Raw genomic sequence first — 22,451 nt, 5'->3', positions numbered from 1 at the left:
CGCTTTCTTTCAAGATACTCAAAGTTCCCCTCAGGACATTATTCCCTGTGACTAGGGTGCTTATTTTTTAAAAAGTGGGAATTGCAAACCATGGCAGAAGTTTGGGCAGAGAACAGGGGTCGACACTGAGGCAAAGTGGCAGTTTAAAACAAGGTTTGGGTACAGTAAGAAGGGAGTTTGGAAAAGTTCTTTTTTACTAGGTTTTATTAATAACTTAAATGTTCTGTTTTATATTTTGGAAAACCACTTAGATTTTCTTACAATCAACAAGACTTTTTTTTTTGTAAAATAAACAAGTAAACATTCAGCCTGCAAGTTCTTGTGATTTGCTTATGGGGTGTTTATAATTGTACAGTTCATGTCCAGCGTGGGATGTTCTGCTGCTAGAGGCAAAAAACCCAGTGCCACCTCCTGTGACCCCTACTCTTCACTGCCACTGTTAGATGCTCACCTCCTCCTCCTAGTCTTCCATTGCTGTGGCCACATTCCACCCCACCCCCATGCATATATCAAATACTGTTATTGTCACATATAAACTGTTGTGATTATTATAACCCTTCAACGTATGTTTGCGCTTGCTCCCAGTGAGGGGATGCCCCTTGATCGGACTGGTCATGGAGGCTAATTTCTCTGAATAAACACATTTTTGTATGCAATTCGAACAATTTTTTGCGAGCAAATTCTCCTAACATAATTCATTCTTCTACGTTATTTTCACTGACGTATTTTCACATTTCCCTCTAATATATACATTTTTGTAAGCACTGTTTGATCAGAGGACTGCAGCACAGAATTCAGAGAAATGTAAATGCTCATTTGTGGACTTTCCAGAGACATTAATCTGACACCCTCAGAATCCTGAACTTGCAGGTCCAAGCATGGTGTTCCCCATACCCCAACCCATATAAATAAGAGACCAATAAGGCTGGTTTTGGGTCAAAACAGGCCACAACTTTATTGAATACAGATGAAAGAGGTTTGGCTTGGGCATGGGACAATCGAAATACTTCCGGCCCACCTGCTGGAAGTGATGCGTGGTCAATCCAGGCGGGGGTTCCTAAGACTTACATCAAATAGGGTGACCCCCCACCAAGGGACTGCTGTTTGGGGGAGTTCCTTCTGCCCTAGCCCTGCCTGGGCAGGCAAACTGGCCACTCACCCCAGATCCCTTTAACGGGATACCTCAGTGTTTGGAGGAGCAGGCAGAGACTACAACCTCCCCTCCACCCAAGACAAAGGATTGGTCCAATGCCCAACCAGTTGTGACAATTGCTATGAGGAAGGCAAAACCACCAGGTCAGAGCCAATTAACCCGGTGGGCAAATTCCTATCTGGCCCCTTAGACGGCAACCACTGTAGTCGCAGCAAAGTCCTTGGCCATCAGCTTAAACCAAGGGTAGGAGGGCGGGAAAACCCAATAAAGGAACGTACAGGTAGTGCCCTAGGTGCGAGCTGCTTAAATGGGCAAGGGGTGGAACCGAGGGAAGCCTTCCTGCCCTGTTTGCTCCGCCCCCTGGCACAGCCCAAGAACCAGCCTGCATCCCCATTCACCAAAGCAGGGTGCAGGCTAGGATCCAGTTCCTGATGGGTGGTGGGGGCATAAGTTCATCACGAAGGGCACGGCAGTTCCAGTTCTCCCATCAGGGCCCCAGTGGAGCCTCCACCGTCCTGCCACAACGCCACACCAAGAGGGGTAAATGGACTTGATGGACACTTGGCGCGACCCATTGAAGCTGCTCTTTCTCTTTCCGTTCTGCTTGTGCAGGACAAAAGCAGAACAACACTAACCACAGTCTTGCCCATCAAACATGCAATATAGAAGCCTTCCTACTTTCACTTTCCGAAGCTCTGCTTCATTTAGCCGGAGCTTATTCTGGCAATTGGAGCCCCTCTTTTCCCCGTGAGCTTCCTGCGAGACTTTGGCTTCCCTCCAGGTCCCTTGAGCAGGGAAGACAACAGCACCATGAGCCTCTGGGGGAACTGGATGCTCCTCACCTGGGTGCTGCTTCCAGGTAAGGAAAAGAGAAAGATGGTAGTGAGGGCACAAGTACTGAATTACAAAAAAAGACGTGAGCTGTGTGTGGCAAGAGAGGGTAGGATCAGAGGCAGGGGAGGGCATGGCTTCTCTGCAGTTCCAGTCAATGCACGCTGCCATAGTTGAAGAATGCTATTGCCATATTCCTTAGGAAGAGAGTTTGCCCATGTGTACATAATGTTCCATGTTGCTGAAGAGCTACCCCACTGCTTACTGATTTGCTCAGTCTATGAGGACTTAAGAGCAGACTTGTTCCAATATTTAAACCTCTCAGTTGAGAGATGGATTTGGTACCTTATTAACTTTTTATTAGGGCCCATGCTTGCACAGATGTGAACAGCGCTCACTTCCACAATGGGCCCCTGACCCTAAAGTGTGCTACAGTATTGGTGCTTTGTTTCCCAACCCAAGATTGTTGCTGTATATGTCCTTGGTTGGTCAGTGGCCATTTCATATGGCTGTGGTTTGCCATCATGTTATCCGTTTGGAGAGTCACTCCCTCCCCGCATCCCTCCCAGATCTGACCATGCTTCAAAAGGAAGTTAGAATTCAGCGGCAGGGTCTTTGAAGCTGAAAAAGCGGCTCTTGGTGCTGGGAATGTGGTCTGTATGGATGCAGTAACCTATGAATCAACAAGCGACATGGGGTGTGTGTAATTTTATATTTTTCCATGATATTAGTTGGAGAGCTAATACCTCACTCCAGGTTTATTCTGCTTTTCAGGTTGCATGTCTGATCTGACTGGTCCTGAAGCACTGAGTGGATTTTTGGGTAGGTCACTCTTTGTGAGATGCAAATATGATGTTGGGTTTAGGAAACATGTAAAATATTGGTGCAAAGGAAGTCTATGGAGCAGTTGTGAAACAGTTGTTAAGACGACAGGATCTGAAGAAGAAAGGACTGCTAGCAGAGTTTTTATCAAGGATAATCATTCTCGTTTGGAATTCACAGTCAGACTGGAGAACCTCACACAGGAAGATGCTGGGATTTACTGGTGTGGCATATCAAGAGCTGGCTATGATGCTGGATTCCCTGTAAATATTACTGTTCTCCCAGGTGAGTCCTGTTTCCAAGTTATACAGGAAACTCAAAAGAAGGAATAAATGTGACCTTGTGCACATTATCCCCAAAGGTGCTTACTGCTGGGTAAGTGTACACAGACTTGCAAAGATAATGTCACACCCCCCCCAGGATGTCACCGGGGCAGACCACCCCACCGTGCACCCCCTTCCGACGCCACTAAGCATGCTAGAACTGCCCCCCTCCCAGGTCCAGGCAGGCACTGAGAGTAAGAGAACAGAAAGCTCAGAGCAGAAAGCACAGATCAGCCAACGTAGGGATGACATAATAGGAGAGATGGAGGAGATGGGACTTTACTCAGAGCAACGCCATTATCCAAGAGGTGGCATTATGCATCTCTCTCTGTGAATATTGAATAAATTACCTTGGTAAGAACTTCTTGTTTTCCCCCATTTCTGGCTGCCAGCAGTGAGGGAGGGGGATTAGGTTCCCTGTAGCCTGACACCAGCAACATGGTGTCAACCTGATTGACTGCAATGAATGATTCTCTTTCTTTCCCCCAGAGACATGGCGACTGACTGGTCCAGTTGAAGTGCATGGATATGAAGGGAAATCTCTCTCTCTGCGCTGCCGTTATCAACAAACCTTTGAAGATAACACTAAGAGCTGGTGCAAAATGAAAGAAGGCATATTTTTGTCTTCATGCGAAAGTTTAATAACATCAGACGGAAAGGTGTACATGGGCGGAGTCTCCCTCAGAGAGAAAAAGAAAGAGCACTACTTTCAAGTGACCATGGACAGTTTGAATCTGGATGATTCCGGTGTTTATTACTGTGTTATAGATCATTTCTTCTCCAATATCAGACACAGGGTGAACGTGACAGTTTCTCCAGGTAAATGCTCCTCCTCCTCCTCCTCTCCTTGTTTGTAATGATAGAAATGCAGGAATGAGGAAAGAAAAAAATCTCCAGTACATCAATTGCGTTCACAGCAATTGTGAAATAGTTGTTCAGACGACAGGATCTGAAGAAGAAAGGACTGCTAGCAGAGTTTTTATCAAGGATAATCATTCTTGTTTGGAATTCAGAGTCAGACTGGAGAACCTCACACAGCAAGATGCTGGGATTTAGTGGTGTGGTATAGAAAGAACTGACTCTGATGTTGGTTTCCCTGTAAATAATACTGTTCTCCCAGGTGAGTCCCATTTCCAAGCACCACAGGAAACTCAAAAGATGGAATAAATGTGATCTTATGCACATTAACCCCAAAGGTGCTTACTGCTGGGTAAGTGTGCACAGAATTGCAAAGATAAGGAGAGTTCCTTCTTCTATACTTTATATATATATATATATATATATATATATATGCTTTCGTAGATTTTCACGGGTACAGGAATGCAGGTTTTGGTGTCCTCGGGTGTCTTCCCGTGTAAAAGTTGGGGTGTCTAGGCGACGTTTCGACGAGGTCTCACTCGTCATCTTCAGGCTGGTGCTTTCGGCTTCTTGTTACTGGAACAGAGCGGGATCTCAATGTTTGAGTTCCTATAAATACTGTAGAGGGGGTGTGGTGTCTAGCCTCCAATGTTCTGGGCAGAGAGGAAGTTCCCAGGCTAGTGTGCCTTTTCTTCTTTTGTTCCTTAATTACTTGAGAGATACCTTGAGTGATTTCTTGAGTGATATCCTGAGTACCACTTAGGTGGGTCATTAGGTGTGGATTAGTTGCTAAAGTCTTTGTGTCTTGACCTCTTGAACTTTGTGAAGAGTTTTCCTGAGAAGATGGCTGTATTGCACTTAGTTGTGCTTTGGCTTGGCTTCGTGTATAGGGGCGAGCTGTGGTTTTGTGGCTTGTGTCAGCCAGATCTGTGTAGGGATTGCAGGGGGGTGCAGCATCCGGAGGTGCCACCATGGATTGGCTACTGGATGGTGTCAGTAATTCATCTGTGGAGAGGGTCTGGGTTTGGGTCTGGTGTGGTTGATTGGTGTTGGCGTTCTGTGTGCCTCTGGATCTGGTGTCAGTTTTTGTGGGGAGGGCTAATTTCCAGATGTCTGGCAAGCGGGATGTGTCGTCACTTATATCAAGGGCACTACAGATAAAATTAGCAAAATCCTCCATAAACACAATATCAAAACAGCCTTTTGCACCAACCAAAAAATAGCCAATATCCTCAGAAACCCCAAGGATAAAATCCAGTTGGAAAACCAAGGGATCTATGAAATACCCTGCAAAGTCTGCCCAGCCACGTACATTGGACAAACAAACAGACGAATAAATGCACGTATCGCAGAACACAAGAATGCCGTCAAAAAAGAAGAAAAAACTTCCTCTCTTTTCCAACACATGAAAGAAACAGGACACGAAATTAATTTTGCAGATTCCAAATTGCTCTTTAACACGGAACATCACCACAAGAGAATAATCATGGAAGCCATCGAGATAGAGAAACACCCTCACAACATGAACAAGCGTGACGACACATCCCGCTTGCCAGACATCTGGAAATTAGCCCTCCCCACAAAAACTGACACCAGATCCAGAGGCACACAGAACGCCAACACCAATCAACCACACCAGACCCAAACCCAGACCCTCTCCACAGATGAATTACTGACACCATCCAGTAGCCAATCCATGGTGGCACCTCCGGATGCTGCACCCCCCTGCAATCCCTACACAGATCTGGCTGACACAAGCCACAAAACCACAGCTCGCCCCTATACACGAAGCCAAGCCAAAGCACAACTAAGTGCAATACAGCCATCTTCTCAGGAAAACTCTTCACAAAGTTCAAGAGGTCAAGACACAAAGACTTTAGCAACTAATCCACACCTAATGACCCACCTAAGTGGTACTCAGGATATCACTCAAGAAATCACTCAAGGTATCTCTCAAGTAATTAAGGAACAAAAGAAGAAAAGGCACACTAGCCTGGGAACTTCCTCTCTGCCCAGAACATTGGAGGCTAGACACCACACCCCCTCTACAGTATTTATAGGAACTCAAACATTGAGATCCCGCTCTGTTCCAGTAACAAGAAGCCGAAAGCACCAGCCTGAAGATGACGAGTGAGACCTCGTCGAAACGTCGCCTAGACACCCCAACTTTTACACGGGAAGACACCCGAGGACACCAAAACCTGCATATATATATATATATATATATATATATATATATATATATATGTATGAAGTGAATACAGTATTGTGATAATTTTTCTCTTTCCAAAAGGGTATTATATTGCCTGTTAAGCAGGTACCGGTAAATAATGGTAAATGAAACAAGGCTTGTATTATGTTGCTGCATGATGCTGGTGTAATATTCACATAAGGGAAAACTATGCTTGCAGAATTGTCTCCTGTCACCGATTCCCCTGTCAGCAAGTTCAAAAGTGACATAATAAAATAATGGGCAGCTTCCAACAGGGTATACAAAAGCACAGCAGCAGCAGCAGCAGAATAGAATATTACACATTAAAAGCACCGTGATATAGGGCTGCCTTCAGATGTTTACGGAAGATCATATAATTATTTATCTCTTTGACATCTCACTGGAGGGTGTTCCACAGGGTGGGTGCCCCTACTGAGAAGGCCCTCTACCTGCTTCCCTGTAATTTAACATCTCACAATGAGGAAACCCCCAGAAGGCCCTTGGATCTAGACCTCAGTGTTTGGGCTGAACAATGGGGATGGAACCACTCCTTCAGGCATACTGGGCCAAAGTCATTAAGGGCTTTAAACGAACACTTTGAATTGTGTTCAGAAACACACTGGGAGCCAATGTAGGTCTTGTCGCGCAGTGAAGTCAAAACGCAGGGTCAAAATTCACAGTAAAAAAAACCTTTACTGAGGCAAACAGACTTCCTTACGAACACTGTACCAACAATAATGGAAGAGCGCAAAATAAAAAGTAGTAAAGAGCACACTGAGCCCATGTATTTAGCCTTCCTGGCTCCATGTTCCTTCCTGGAGAAGGAGATAACCAAAGAATGCACCACTCTGGCAAGACAGTCTGCAGGCAGGTAGGGTCTCAGTCAGCCTGGCTCGCTTTTATGAGCCAGAATAGGCAAGGGTCGAGGGGACAGGTTTCACTCGTCCAGGCACACTGTCTACCTCCTCAGAGGTAATCAGGTTGAAATTGATCTTATACAATTTGACTAGACAGAATGCTGAAACTCTCCCATGCCAGTCCTGCTACCACAGTGGCGCCTACCTCTTTCTGAATCTGGGTGATTTTATCTGCAAAAAGCTTTGCAAAATCTTTGCAGGAGATTTTGGAGTCCTTCTTTGACTCCAATGGCAAAGGTGGTTCTGTTAGACTACAAACCACCTAAGAGTCTCCTGGAAATGCTTTCCGCAGATGCCATAGAGATGGTGAAAAGGGTCTTCTTTGCCATCGCTATTGCGATTTGGTAGGCTCTGCAATGAGCTCTAACCTATGTTCAGTCCAATTTGGGACATGTTTTCCCCCACCGGCACCCTAGTCCTCTCAGAGATCGTTTCATCACCTTCAGCCCTTGGGAAAACCACTCGGTCATCCCAGCTCCATGCAATCGGAGAGGGCACTTCAGAATTAACAGTCTATAACCCTGGTTAACTAGACATTCCAGTGGGCCACCAGAGTATCAGCCGAGAGGCCATCAACACGGGATAATAATGTATCCCCTACCCAGTGTTTTTTTTTCTGGGGGGACGCAGGCGTACACATAAACATTTTGTAAATCTTTGTACAGTACTTTTATCCATTTAGCTACTGTATTTATTTCCCCCAATTTGAACTATAAAATGGTGATTTTCTTGAGTCAAAATGAGAGTACCCCTAAAAAAATTTAAAGGGGAAAAAAAGCACCGCCCCTATCACTTTTCTGAAGCCATTTGGATCCATTAAGTGGCAGAGGCAGAACATTCAAATTGGTTTCACCTCCCTGCAGATGGGAAGGGTTGCGGAGAAGTCTAGTTGCACCAGGAAGTGATCTGACCATGGCTCTTGTTTTGTTGAACTGGAACTATCCCTTATTTGCCAGTCCCTCTTCACATTTTCTGAAGTTCTTGGTCTCTTCAGTGTCTGAAACTGTCCATTTCTTCATCTTTGTTCAGCTTCCTCCTCAGATTCAGAAGAAACAACAGCAATTAGCAGGCAGTCAGAACCTGATCTCTTTCTAATAACTACCAAACAAGAACAACCAACCAAACAATCCTTCCCAGATTCCTCCGTGGATTCAGAAGAAACAACAGCAATTAGCAGTCAGTCAGAACCTGATCTCTTTCTAATAACTACCAAACAAGAACAAACAAACAACCAATCAGGCTTCAGCCCTAGTCTAACAGAGTAAGTATTGAGATTCCCTTTGTGTAAACATGTGATATCACTGATATTTTGGCTCAGCAACCTCTAAAATGTTTTCTCGCTGCCACCTGCTGGTGGCTAGCAAGGCCTGTTTTCCTAGATTCCCTGTTTGTAATTGATTTTTTAAATAAAGTTTTCAATTATACAGTTTCCACAAATAAACAAGCACCTATAAAATACATCAACTTCCCTTCTCCTTCCATGGGTCTTTTAAGTTTCCCATTCTTACTGCCTATTCTATTCTATTCTATTCTATTCCAACCAACCAATTTCACCTCCTTTTCATATTACCTCAATCAAAACCAGACTGTTGAATTGACATTAATCCGGCTAGTGTTTCCACTTTCTTACAATTATATGCAAATACTCCACAAAAATTTTCCATTCCTCTTTATAAACTTGATCTCCTTGTTCTTTCACCTTGCTGGTTAGGCCTGCTAACTCTGCATATTCCATCATCTTTAGCTGCCATTCCTCCTAGTTTTCCTGTACAGTGGTACCTCAGGATAAGAACTTAATTTGTTCTGGAGGTCTGTTCTTAACCTGAAACTGTTCTTAACCTGAGGTACCACTTTAGCTAATGGGGCCTCCCGCTGCCGCCCCACCACTGCTGCCCAATTTCTGTTCTCATCCTGAAACACAGTTCTTAACATGAGGTACTATTTGTGGGTTAGCGGAATCTGTAACCTGAAGCGTATGTAACCCGAGGTACCACTGTATTCCTGAAGTCAGTGTCCCTGGGGGGAGGAGGCACTGCCGCTACAAGCTAGCAGGGAGGCGGGTGCAACACCCAGATGCCACCCTTGAGTGCCATTAGAGTCGATTCCCTCAGAAAGGCTCATGGGAGCACCGGCTGTGGTGTGTTAATCCACAAAGCTTCTATATTAGAGAATGGTGGGAAATAGTCCTGTTTTCTTCTATCAGCAATTATATATCTGCTGAGAGTGGCTGGGGCAACCCAGTCGAATGGGTGGTGTATTATTATGATTCTGTTTCATTTATACAGATACCTGATTTCTGTGCTTTTCGCCTTGAAAACCCTTATCCTCCTGGGTCTGGTCATTGCAATTATCTGGATGCATAGAAGATACAATCAGAAGAGACCTTCAGCTGCCATGTGGCAAGAAAATGCTGTGCAGTAATCCCATAGTGACCAATGTAACTGTTAAGATTCTTTACATAATATATTGTGCTTCTTTACATAATATATTGTTTTAGGTAATGCTGTTATAACTCCAGTATTCAAAGTATTTGTGTCTTAATAGGCTTGATCTTCCCTTAAAAAGAGCAATAAAAGGTGTGCCACAGGTTATTTAGATGCTTTCTTTTTAAGTGTGTTTTAAAAGATGTGGCCAATCTACTAGATTTGTAATCTCAATCATTTATCTGTAACTTGGACAACCCATCTGCAGCAAATTACAATGAGAGCTAGTTTTCATGGGCAAGTGCCACTTTTTGTAATGTTTATTGGAAACTGGGGAGGGGGGGGATATTTTCTGGCAAATTACCTGTGACCAATACAACAAATGACAATTCATTGACCTCTACAAATTGATGCAAAGCAAGACCCTCTGCACCTAACCCTTTAAAACGCATTCACAAGTTTCAGATCAGCACCGAGTCCCTGAAGCATGTTGCAATCTCCGTGGGAATTTGGTCTTGATTTGTTTATTTTGAACCCAACATTTATCATCGTTTGCAGGGAAGGCAAATGTCAACAAAGTTCCTTTTTAAAAAACACACAAGAGTTGGATTTCATACACATGAACGTCATATTGCCATCTCTTGGCCAACCAATTTTCTTTTCAGTGTCTCTTTCCTTCAAATGGAACAATAACAAAGCTGCAAACTGACACCAGTACTTCAGTACACTACATTTTTCTTCTGAGCTTTATTTCCAAATACTCACAGTTCTCAGTCGCAAGGAAAAATGTCCCCTATGAGGTTTAAAAAAATATCATGTACACGTTGCACTCAAGATGGCTCTGAACCTTTTACAGGGTTATACTATTCCCTGAAACAATGCAAAAGACCTTTAGGTCCCGCAGCGATTTGGCGCTGTGGGTTAAACCACAGAGCCTAGGACTTGCTGATCGGAAGGTCAACGGTTCGAATCCCCGCAATGGGGTGAGTTCCCATTGCTTGGTCCCAGCTCCTGCCCACCTAGCAGTTCGAAAGCACCTCAAAGTGCAAGTAGATAAATAGGTACCGCTCTGGCGGGAAGGTAAACGGCGTTTCTGTGTGCTGCGCTGGTTCGCCAGCAGTGGCTTAGTCATGCTGGCCACATGACCCGGAAGCTGTCTGCAGACAAGCGCCGGGTCCCGGCCTCTTGAGCGAGATGAGCGCGCAACCCCAGAGTCAGTCACGACTGGACCTGATGGTCAGGGGTCCCTTTACCTTTACCTTTTTATGGCAACAATAAATATATCTAAACATAATACTGCTAATAGAGCAGGGTCAAAAACCAGTGCGGGCTCCTATAAATCCAAACCACATGGCTCCATAACCTGAACAATGGATTGGTACAGGTTTCATTGTCTCTGGGCCTCAGAGAAGTAAACTTCCTACTCTTAGCCCTTCCTCACCGGCACATTAACTGCACTGAGGACTTCTGGCCGCCTCCTCCAGACTTAAGGTTTTTATTTTTATTTTATGCAAAACATTTTATTTAATTCAAGAAAGGACAAGTGTAGTAAGTGGGACTATTCACACACACACACACACACACACACACACACACACACACACACACCCCGACCATTCCCCCTAGACACCAGCAGGACTTGGCCAGGAAGGGGGAGAAATCGCTAGTTGTTGCAAACCACAAGCCAGACGGTAAAGATGCCACCATCTCCTTTCCTGGACCACCCTCGAATGGGGTTCAAGGAGGGGAACCCCCCTTCGATATTTACCAGGTTTGCCCAGCCCTGAGTCACTTTACCGTGACGCAGACAGAAATTCAACAGGTAGGTGTCCAAATGGTAAGCTCCAGTTTAGCTTCCCCAAGCAAAGGCACAGGGTACAAAAGACAAAAAGTCCTTTTCCAAGGTTATTGAAAAAGCTCCTCAAAAAATTGCACATTTCTTAGAAGGTTACAAACAAAAAAATAAAAACATTGTAAAGTATGACCAGCTAAAACCATACTCACACAGCAACAGTAGTTCGAAACACAGCAGAGTTAACACAGCATAGTCCTTTCACTGGTCAAACGCCCCCAGGTGAAGTACCAGAGCAAGATGTTCTGCCCTTTGCATCTGAATTCCCAAATCCTTTATCCCTGAAAAGCCACGTGGAGGACAGGTTAAGGACCAATCATTTCTTCAGGTTAATTACCAATTTACCAATGGCTGTACCAATGGCTGTATACCCGCCCACCTGTGGGGAAGGGAGGGCAGATACTCCTGATTATCAGGAGACCAGCACAGCTGAACTTTGTTTAGACTCAGAGACCTTAAGATCAAAAGAGGTTCCCAGGCCTCACTTACCTGTACCAGGCTCCTAAGTTGTAAATGACTTGATAGCCTCCTGTGCCTTTTTACAACCCAATCCACACTCAGGCCCCCAGCTGTGCCAGGGTTTGCAAATCAGATAACATCTCATCCTGCCTAGAGTCAAGATGTACCAGTTATTGACTCACACTTCTAGAGACAGGCAGTTTTATGTTTAAAGAGACCAAACACCCATTCCCCAGAAGGCCACAATCTTATCTCTCCCACAATGCCTCACTCCTGCGTGAACCAGCGTTTGACATACCAAGATTCCCCAACTTCACTACAACAATGAAGGATCTAATGAAGTTTTCTTTAAGAGCGGACACACCACTGCTTCCTTCAGCTCCCCTGGGAATGTCCCCGTGCCAAGGGACAAATTGATAATTTCAACCAAGGGGATCCATGCAATGTCTGGGTACGCTCTAATCAGCCAAGACGGGCACGGGTCAAGAGGGCAAGTGGTGGGCCTGGCAGCTCAGAGGAATCTATCCACATCAGCAGGGTGTATCCAATCGAAATGGTTCAACACTGGAGCCAAAGACAGTGTTCAAACAGAATGTTTACCTCTATCTTTGTAGCTCTGTAAAGAAGAGGACTTGGGCAGGCCAGCTTTCAAGCAGGGCTCCTGTCTCTCTCCCACAGCCTCAAGGCATGGATGGGCAGGCCTGAGGATTCTTCTTGCAAGTAGATCACAGTTTTATGCCCTGAAGTGCCCCCAATGCACTGCATTCGGGGGTATGAACTATGGAACACTAATCCTCCATTTCCAGTTTCTCAATGACTTGACCTCCTCATGGCCATGAGTTTCCACAGGATGACAAAGCAGTACGTGAGGAGAAATTTCATCTTATTGCTCAAGAGCTCATCACCATCAATTACCTCAGTGCAAAATACGTCTGCCATTTTGGAAAGTGCAAACAGCTCACCCGCAACAGCTGACACTATTCATCAATTATTTTTAGCCCCCTTCTTAGATACAGAAGAAGAATTAGCAATAACTGAACAACCAGACCTTGCTCCCTCTATCAATATGACTGGCAAAGCACAACTGAGCATTCTGACTCCCTTGCTGTGTGCTGACAGTCAGAGTAAGTTCCAGTTATACCATTTTCACAATGTAACAGGGGAATGTAGAAAATTGATGTCTCTGAGAGTGCTTGAAAACTCATCATTTCTATTTTGGAGAAGTTAAGCTCCTAGTCCCCAAGGCTGAGGTAAAACTGCAAGTGGGGAAACCCAGCCAGATGGTCAGGTATTATTATTATTATTATTATTATTATTATTATTATTATTATTATTAAAGAGGATGCTTAGTGGGGCTTTTGTTGGCCAATATCCTGCATAGTCTAGCATTTTCTATAGTCCTCACCTCCACTTCTCTCCCTACATAGGTCATCCACACTGAGCCTTTTCCAAACATGCTGCAGTTTCCAGTATCTTTTTCATGGTCTGCCGTTCTTCGTTAACGGGATAATAAATTTTGTGCTGCTCAATATTGTCAAGTCTGGCCTTCCTTCAATTATATATTAAGTTCATTGGTGGTCCCAGAAATGATTTCTCTCTCATACATCTGAAACGCATCCTACATATTTTTGACCTGGGTGCTTTATCATTGCTTTAAAACTGCAGCCCAGCCGCCGCATAATCTTTGCGTATGCAGCACTTTTTCATTAGCAAATGGTGGGAAATAGCTTTGTTTTCTTCTATTTTCTCTTCTGTTGCTGTGCTGCAGATATCTTATTTATGGGTACTTCCTGGTTCCGATCAGCCTGAAAATGCCCTTCTTCCTGTTTCTGCTTTTTGCAATTATCTGGATGCATAGGAGACACAACCGGAAGAGAGCTTCAGCTCCCACACTTCCTGCCGCACAACTCACTTGTAACCACACCGTCTCTTTGTGTATCACAGGGAATTAAACCGTATGATGGTGGGGGAACGGGGAGCAGAAAGCTCTCTAATGAGGTGACACCACCATGAGAGAACTTTGGCTACTGCATCAAACTGTCCACTGTAAGGACAGGATGTTGGACCTGACTAGCTCAGTTGGTTAGAGTGCAGCGCTGATAACGCCACGGTTGCAGGTTCAATCCCCTAGGAGACAGCTTCATATTCCTGCAATGCAGGGAGTTGGACTAGATGATCGTCAGGATCCCTTCCAACTCTACAATTCTAAGACCAGATGGGCCACTGGCCTTCTGATTCACTAGGGCTGTTTTCATGTTCTTATGGGAAAATACTGTGCATCTTCTCTTGCTTATCACAGCCCAGTTGTAACTACACTAGGTCAGAGTATTGGTTAAAGTAATTCCGGTCCACTGAAATGCATTTACATTATACTCCTCAGCTAGCATGTGTGTTTCTTAATATAAAGGGGGGAGGGAATACACTAACCACAGCTGCTTGCATACTAAGGATTGCAGAAGAGAATCTGTCCTTTTCCCCCTATTTCTGAAGAAGGCTGAGCACTTCTGCTTTCAGGGGCGGGGGTTAAGTTATCGCCAGTGAGCTTTGAAGATTCTCTTTCCTGCCAGAAACTTGTGAGAGTATCTTGAGGCCTCTGGGAGAGACTGGCTACCCTTTACCTCCCTCAAACTTCAGCAGAGGAGAGAAGCAGAATCATGAGACCGTTGAGGATGTTGTCTCTCCTGGGCTGGGTGCTAATTTCAGGTAAAGAAGAGAAAAATGCTACGTCAAGGCCACAGATCTTGAACCATAAGGAGGAAGTCTGCCAAAATGCATGGGATGTCACTACTGAAAGTCCAGAGATAGAAGACTTGAGAGACAAATGGTGGAAAGCGAAAGGTAAACATGCTGTTTCTGTTGCAAACTGGCATAGCAATCTTTTGCATGTGCATATACCCAAATAACTACTTTGGAATCTTACTGTGTATATGTAAGCATATGACCATACGACATGATGCCCTGATTTGTGGATGGCTGCTGGCACAAGTAGCTGAATTGGTTGGCATGCCCATTTTCAAAAATTCCTTGTTTTTCCCTATGAATTCGAAAAACTGTTTGGTGCCATGCTTAGGGGCAAAGAAGCTCACCTCAGAATACAGTTGCGCATTACAAGACAAACGTTTCCAAACTTCAAAGCCAACATTAAAGGTAAAGGTAAAGGTACCCCTGCCCGTACGGGCCAGTCTTGACAGACTCTGGGGTTGTGCGCCCATCTCACTCAAGAGGCCAGGGGCCAGCGCTGTCCGGAGACACTTCCGGGTCACGTGGCCAGCGTGACATCGCTGCTCTGGCGAGCCAGAGCCGCACACGGAAACGCCGTTTACCTTCCCGCTGGTAAGCAGTCCCTATTTATCTACTTGCACCCGGAGGTGCTTTCGAACTGCTAGGTTGGCAGGCGCTGGGACCGAGCAGCGGGAGCGCACCCCGCCGCAGGGATCGAACCGCCGACCTTTCGATCGGCAAGTCCTAGGCGCTGAGGCTTTAACCCACAGCGCCACCTGCTATGACAATTCTGAAATTTCCACAAGGTGGGAAAATATACTGGTAAATATCCGGGGTCGCAAAGTGTGTGTGTGTAACACACACACACACACACTAAAGAGACTATCCAATAATACAATAATGCCCAAGACTAGCACCTCTGTACTAAACAATGCTGCCTAAACAACCTTTTCATTTTAATGCAGATACTTTGGTACGCTCTTTCTAATATCCACAAGCTGGTTGCCCAAAGGCGCTTGGTGCAAAGGCCACTCACAGAAAAAGCAGGGCCAGAGCCTCTCACAGGGGCTATGGGGAGAACAATTTTGTGAATGCTTGTTGCAGAGACGTAGAAATACTTGTCTTGTAATGAATGTCCTGGCTTGGCTGCCATGCTGTACACCTGTCAAGGACTAGACTGAGGAGCAATGGTAGAGACCGCCCCCCCTCCTCCTGCACTTCCCAGAGAAGAGGGAGACAGTATAGATTTAGAACAGTGGTTTGCAGAAGGTTACAGTTCAGAGGCTGCAGAGGGGAGAAGCTGGGAAATATTGGGAGAGGAGCAGGAGGAAGAAGAAGCACCACCAGGGGAGAGACAGCTGACAGACTCAGTGTCTTTGGAAAGCATGCCAGACCCTCCCTCTCCCAGGTCCAGGTGGGCACTGAGAGTAGGAGAACAGAAAGCTCAGAGGCAGAAAGCACAGATCAGGTGATAACATATAATAGGAGAGACAGAGGGAGTGGGATTTTACTCAGAGCTGCGCCATTATCCAAGAGGCAGCATTATGCATATCTCTCTGTGTGAATATTGAATAAATTACCTTGGTAAGAACTTGTTTTCCCCATTTCTGACTGCCAGCCGTGAGGGAGGGGGATTAGATTCCCTGTAGCCTGACAACACCAGCAACATGATGTCAACCTGATTGACTCAATGAATGATTCTCTTTCTTCCCCCCCAGAGATACGGCAACTGACTGGTCCAGTTGAAGTGCATGGATATGAAGGGAAATCTCTCTCTTTGTGCTGCCATTATCAACAAACCTTTGAAGATAACACTAAGAGTTGGTGCAAAATGAAAGAAGGCATATTTTTGTCTTCATGCGAAAGTTTAATAACATCAGACGGAAAGGTGTACATGGGCGGAGTCTCCCTCAGAGAGAATAAGGAAGAGCACTACTTTCAAGTGACCATGGACAATTTGAATCTGGATGATTCCGGTGTTTATTACTGTGTTATAGAACGTTTCTTGCCCAATATCAGACACAGGGTGAACGTGACAGTTTCTCCAGGTAAATGCTCCTCCTCCTCTCGTTTGTAATGATAGAAATGCAGGAATGAGGAAATGGAGAAAGAAAAGATCTCTAGAACATCAATGAATAGATGAAATCCTTCTCTTCATGCAGTAAAATACAGAATGCTCTTGATATAGCAGAGGAACTATGACCACAATTTTTGTTGATCCTTTTTTGTTTTTTTGTCCTTTGCCCCTACCCCTCACCTCCCTCAGATCCAGAAGAAAAGTTATCATCTACAGAAACACCAGAATTTATCACCTCCGTAGTAAAGTCTACCCACAGCCCAGATCCTACAGAGTGAGTATTTGGGTTCCTTTTCTATAACAATGTGAGGGGCTTTCTATGCGGGACCCACTTTTAATCTCCCCCTTTTGTCACTGACCACTGAAATATACGATTTCTGCAGCTAATCTCTCCCAGATTAACTGGGGAATAGATGCCTGTGAATATCTGTCCAAAATTTGGACAGCAGATGTTTCCCAGAGGGAGCTGTGGTACTGGGCACTTTTGAGAATACTAGGTCTGAAGAAACTGCTACAACTTTTTGATTTTCATGTTGCTGCCCTGTGCTGTTGTTTGAACAGAAATTAGCTATGGTTTTTACTATTCCATGCTTGCAGGGTTGGGAAAACCTCCACTTCTATGACTTGCAGAGTGATGGAGTAGAGCATTTTTGCAGCCCCACTGAAGGAACTTAGAAATTGGGACTGGCAATGCTTAATCTGCATGATCTGGTGTCTCTTGACAGTCCCTTCAGTATCTGCTCTTGCGGGGGTTATGTTTGCAAGAATTATGACTGAGCAAGAGCAACAACAACAACAAAAGGCACAAGTATGTGTATGTTTAAAAGGGATGTGAGCTTGCCTAGGACTTGCTGATCAGAAGGTCGGCGGTTCGAATCCCCGCGACGGGGTGAGCACCCGTTGCTCGGTCCCTGCTCCTGCCAACCTAGCAGTTCGAAAGCACGTCAAAGTGCAAGTAGATAAATAGGTACCACTCCGGTGGGAAGGTAAACGGTGTTTCCGTGCGCTGCTCTGGTTCACCAGAAGTGGCTTAGTCATGCTGGCCACATGACCCGGAAGCTGTATGCCGGCTCCCTCGGCCAACAAAGCAAGATGAGCGCTGCAACCCCAGAGTCCGTCACAACTGGACCTAATGGTCAGGGGTCCCTTTACCTTTACATGTATGTCTATAACCCAAGAGTCCACATAAAAAACATAAATCATTAAAATACAAAAGGTTTGGTTAGCTAGAAATTTGTTTCCAAAACTTTCTGACTTATTATCAATTGCTGTGACGTCGAACGGGTGGGAGCCACCCACCACAAACCCCTTTCCAAGGCCATTAATTACAACAGAAGCAATTCACAAATTAATTACAGTATTGCTGTTAATGATCAGTAACAAATTACATCATAAGGTACATGACTAAAACAAACCTTATCTGTTGTGGAATCATGCATATAATGTTAGACTCTCCAATCTGATTGACTTTTGGGGGGTTTGCTCCCATTTTTACATCTCTGAAAAAGAGCAGTGCAGACCTCTGTGCACATTATCCATATCATCTTCTGTTTTCATCCTGGGTCAGCACAACAATCTGGGGCAGCCCGGATGACGATGGTAATTTTGAAGGCGTTTCAATCACATCGAAATATTTGCTTTGATTCTTGCAAAAGAAAATCCTTTCCCTATGTATCATTTTTGGGGAGGGAGGAGGAATCAGAGATTGACAGCACAACCCTGTGCATGTCTAAGGTTGGATTGAGTTCAGCGAGACTGACTCCCAAGTAGATATGCTGAAGAATCAATAAAACAAACAAGTGGAACAAAGTTGCATATTATGTAAGAAGGATGTATTTTTAAAATGAAATGGCCATTGTTGAAATGGCTAATGGAAATATGTGACATTTGATATTCTATTCTTTTTTCTTTTGCCAGGACCCCCCCAGAAACAAAGTTCTACATTTTGATATATAGTATCATCCCACTATTTATTCTTGTCTTACTTGCAACTGTGGTGCTGCTTGTGATGTCAAGGAAGAAGAAAACAGGTCAGAGTGATGCTGTATTCTTTGTTTATTCCTGAGCAGGCTTCCTTCCTACTTGAATTTTATTCCGCATAAACCTAACACAAGAGCTCTGTTAAACAATTCACCTCTGAATGTCACCTGTTTGTAAAACTAAGAGGCAACAATCCTCTGCACACATACTGTATTTTTCTGTGTATAAGACTAGGGTTTTCCCCTAAAAAATAATGTCCAAAATTTGGGGGTGTCTTAAACACAGATAGATCTCCCCCCATTTTCTTAAATTTGAGTCCCCCCAAAATAGATGGAAAAATCTGGTACTTAGGAGTAAGCTTCATTGGACACAGGAGAACCTGCTTCCAAGTAAACATTGATCAGTCTACAGAGCCTCCAACTGGGAGTGGGGGAAACCACATGACAGCAGGAGGTATTCAACTAAATTTCCATGCTGGTGACATGAGACTCCTCTTCCCCCACTGGTCCCCTTGCTGCCCCAAAATCTGTTCTGGAAGAGTGGGGGAAGCCCCAGAACAGATTTAGGGCGTGTGCAGGGGAAGAATGTTCTGTTGCACAAAGATAAATACTTGTTCTGATTGAGTCCTTAGAACTAGCTTAGATACAACCCATTGAGAGGGTGCAATATGAAAAAAGCAGAGACTCAAACAAATATTAAGGCCCAAGCTTCTTGGAATCTTAAGAAGGGCCTGAGTGACAGGGAGCAAACTGAGAAGCCACATGGCTGGCAGTAGTGATTAGCAATATTTCATGCTCTGTGGTCGTAGGGCTGCAAATCTATGCACACTTACCTTGGAATAAGCCCACTGAACTCAATGGGACTTGCTTCTGAGTACATAGGCCTAGGATTATTTGTCTGTTTGTTTATTATTTATATACCACCCTTCGTCCAAAGATCTCAGGGAGGTTAATAAAATAAAAGCACAGGATAAATATTCAGTATAATCTCCAGTAGGTGTAATTCCAGTGCAGAATTTCAGTCAAGGAGATTTTTCTTACCACCTAACCTGTTGCTGCAGTTGCTTAGTTTGACCTACCTGATTTCCAATTGATGCATCCATTTCAGAATCACATTTTCAGAGAAAAGAGGAGCTAAATCTACCAGAAAGGGTAAGGCAAAAATCTCACATCACTCCATGATAACATTTTTTATTAATATTATTTATAAAATAAATATTTATATACCACTATGTCATGAAAAATACATGAAAGTGGTTTGCCGCAATATACAAGGAACATTAATGCAATCACAATAAGTAGCACCAGAACAGTCTAAAATTCTTATTTCTGAGAAGTGGAATAGTAGTACTGAGGAGCAATGGGGAAGATCTTCAGATGTGGTGAAAGTCAGTCTTAAAATACCACAATGTGATATCATAGCTGTGTGTTAACCAGCTTCATATACCAAACATGCTTAAGTCTACTTAATACATGAAGGGGTTAATAGCATAGAGCAGAATTTTCCAACCTGTGTCGCCTCGGCTACAGTGTATCATGCAAATACTCCCTGTGCTCCTCCCAGGGCTAGAAAGGGGTGAGTCTAACCTCCGGTTTGCTAGAGAAACTGAATTACTGTGTTGCAAAATGATACATGTCTAAAAAGTGTGTCACCAACATGAAAAGTTTTGAAAGCTCTGTCATAGAGTAAGTAAGCTGTCCTGCCAGCTTTAGCCAAGTCCACTTCCCCTCATCTTGGGAGGAACTGGAAGTCTTTGTTCCCTCCTCGGTCTACCTGAGAAGCTCAACATGTGAAGAGGTTCCAAGCTGGTTGCTCCAGCTCCAACCGCATGGCTCTCATCAGCCATTCCTGATAACTTTCACCACTTTGGAACTAAACTAAATTTAGCCTGCACAACTTTTTCTGAATGCTGTATGGGTAGGCACATGAATCAGACCTTTGAACAGTTTGTAAGTAAGCAAATGTTTAACTTACCAAACATGTGGTCTTTTCCTATGCTGGGGGAAGAGGGAACTCACAAGGGCATATTTTAAAGGTCTAACCATTTATATTTCCATGCTGCATATTTTGTGATTTTAACTCTCTGCTGGCACTCAGGAATTCTTCTTTATATACCTCTTTTCCCTTGACCACCAGCAACAGTGCATCTGCTAATACAGCCAAGATTTCAGCATACATTAGGCCTCATTCTTAAAAAGTTTGTTCTTGGTGGCATGTTTCCAATCTAGCTGGCTGGCAGAAATCTTCTTCAGTACCAAGTTAGGGCCATTTCAGATGAGTACAAAGCTCCCTTTCTGTGACTTGTTTTCAAAACTGCGTTTACTTCCCCTCTCACAGATGCCTACCCACAATACTGAAGATACTCAGAATGAGAACACCATTTCTGACCAGCCCCCAGACCATAATGAGACGGGACTCTACAGGATTGTTAAGGTCCTTCCTGAAAATGACTATGAAGAGATTCACTCCCAGGAAAAGGTAGGAAGAAAATGAATGCTGTAACCAGCATCCTTATTAGCCACTGCCATCTGTTTGCGCCAGTATGGGCCTTCGGTCTCATTCAGCAGGGCTCTTACCTACAGACTGCCTGAGGCTTGTTGTATACTTGTTAGCATTTCTAATCTAATTCTCTTTCAGACTTCAGAGGAGCAAGATGAGGTGTCTTATGCCAGCCTGGATATTTCAGATCATCATGGTCACGTCTACAACAACATACATCTCTCCAGGCCAGCCCACCCAGAGACACCTGCTCAGGAGGTCTTTTATACAGAGGTGAAGCCTGACCATTAAATATATATATATAGAAATCCAAAAGTGTTTCTCTCAGTGCACTGTCATGTGGGTTTTATTATCCAGGCTCCAGACCACTTCTCTAGCTCAGAGACCCTTCCCCTTTAAAAGAGTAACTTGCAATAAAATGAGGTTGAATCACTGCTCTGCTTCAACAAAACCAGCTGCCGGGGAACGGGAAAATGACAGCAGATCCTACTCTTACAGTAAAAGGAAAATGATGGATCTGCATTAGCTGCAACCACATACAGTGAGAAAGCATATGCCAGAGAGGTAAATATAATTTGAGCAGGGAGGGAGGCTTTAATGTACCTTAATGCATGACTATATGCTGTTTATTTGCAGAATACCTTCCCCAGAAAGATTTGCCTGCTGCAGCAATTTGGGCACCAGGTGCTTTTTATCCCAGGCCTTTTAATTTCAATTATATGCTTCAGTAGTATATTAGGTCTGGACCCAAACTGATTACTCCTTGCTGGGTGTGGTGGTGTTTTCCAGCTAGTGCTTATACAGTGGTACCTCTGGTTACATACTTAATTCATTCCAGAGGTCCGTTCTTAACCTGAAACTGTTCTTAACCTGAAGACCACTTTAGCTAATGGGGCCTCCCGCTGCCGTCGCGCGATTTCTGTTCTCATCCTGAAGCAAAGTTCTTAGAGGTACTATTTCTGGGTTAGCGGAGTCTGTAACCTGAAGCGTATGTAACCAGAGGTACCACTGTATTTATTCTATACTGGTTTTGATAGTTTTATGTCGGTTTCTGAGTTATTTGTATTGAGGTTATTTAACTGACCCAAATGCGTTTTTGTATTTGATTGCCTTCTGTACACCACCCAGAGGACATTGTTCAATCAGCTGTTCAGGAAACTGAGAATAAAACAATAACAATAATCTGTATCCTAAAACTTGAATCTGCAGCATTAATTATAGGCTCTCACGTTTAAAAAGAAACACATTTCTGCTTCTTGTGGCTACACAGCAAAGTTTGACACGGGGAAATCAACAAAGGACCTTGGGCAGGAGTTCTGGTAGT

The 22,451-nt window shown here is 44.2% G+C and overlaps 2 protein-coding genes across 4 annotated transcripts in view; both read left to right on the top strand.

Annotated features, from left to right (window-relative positions):
* Nucleotides 1–1,891: 1,891 nt before the first annotated feature.
* Nucleotides 1,892–9,553, top strand: LOC310839426 (polymeric immunoglobulin receptor-like). The gene is made up of 5 exons (XM_083728057.1): nt 1,892–2,012; nt 2,759–3,091; nt 3,619–3,948; nt 8,146–8,377; nt 9,402–9,553. The coding sequence occupies exons 1-5, from the start codon at nt 1,964–1,966 to the stop codon at nt 9,535–9,537; spliced, it is 1,080 nt and encodes a 359-aa protein (XP_083584183.1). The 5' UTR covers nt 1,892–1,963; the 3' UTR covers nt 9,538–9,553.
* A 3,746-nt stretch (nt 9,554–13,299) lies between these two features.
* Nucleotides 13,300–22,451, top strand: part of LOC310839423 (uncharacterized protein) — a 137,771-nt gene continuing 128,619 nt past the window's right edge. The window contains exons 1-7 of one of the 3 annotated variants that reach the window (XR_014561494.1): nt 13,300–14,688; nt 16,290–16,619; nt 16,838–16,922; nt 18,566–18,678; nt 19,736–19,779; nt 20,966–21,106; nt 21,266–21,967. Coding sequence is in view for 2 of the 3 variants with exons in the window: in XM_083728054.1 (XP_083584180.1) it covers nt 14,505–14,688; nt 16,290–16,619; nt 16,838–16,922; nt 18,566–18,678; nt 19,736–19,779; nt 20,966–21,106; nt 21,266–21,418 (1,050 nt within the window). In the remaining variant the exon portion in view is untranslated. Of the gene's footprint in view, nt 14,689–16,289; nt 16,620–16,837; nt 16,923–18,565; nt 18,679–19,735; nt 19,780–20,965; nt 21,107–21,265; nt 22,316–22,451 lie in introns of those variants that run through there. The other 2 variants (XM_083728053.1, XM_083728054.1) reach the window with 2 other exon arrangements.

The sequence above is a fragment of the Podarcis gaigeae genome (assembly GCF_964106915.1).
Source record: "Podarcis gaigeae genome assembly, chromosome: 2".
Classification (NCBI taxonomy): domain Eukaryota; kingdom Metazoa; phylum Chordata; class Lepidosauria; order Squamata; family Lacertidae; genus Podarcis; species Podarcis gaigeae.
Note: the sequence above shows the minus strand (reverse complement) of the source record. Positions and strands in the feature narration are given on the sequence as shown.

What these genes read in the sequence shown, in the direction of transcription:
- LOC310839426 (XM_083728057.1), top strand. Translation starts at nt 1,964, where the DNA reads ATGAGCCTCTGGGGGAACTGGATGCTCCTCACCTGGGTGCTGCTTCCA. An exon ending in CACCTGGGTGCTGCTTCCAG is followed by an intron (nt 2,013 to 2,758) that starts GTAAGGAAAAGA and finishes TCTGCTTTTCAG; the next exon opens with GTTGCATGTCTGATCTGACT. An exon ending in AAATATTACTGTTCTCCCAG is followed by an intron (nt 3,092 to 3,618) that starts GTGAGTCCTGTT and finishes TCTTTCCCCCAG; the next exon opens with AGACATGGCGACTGACTGGT.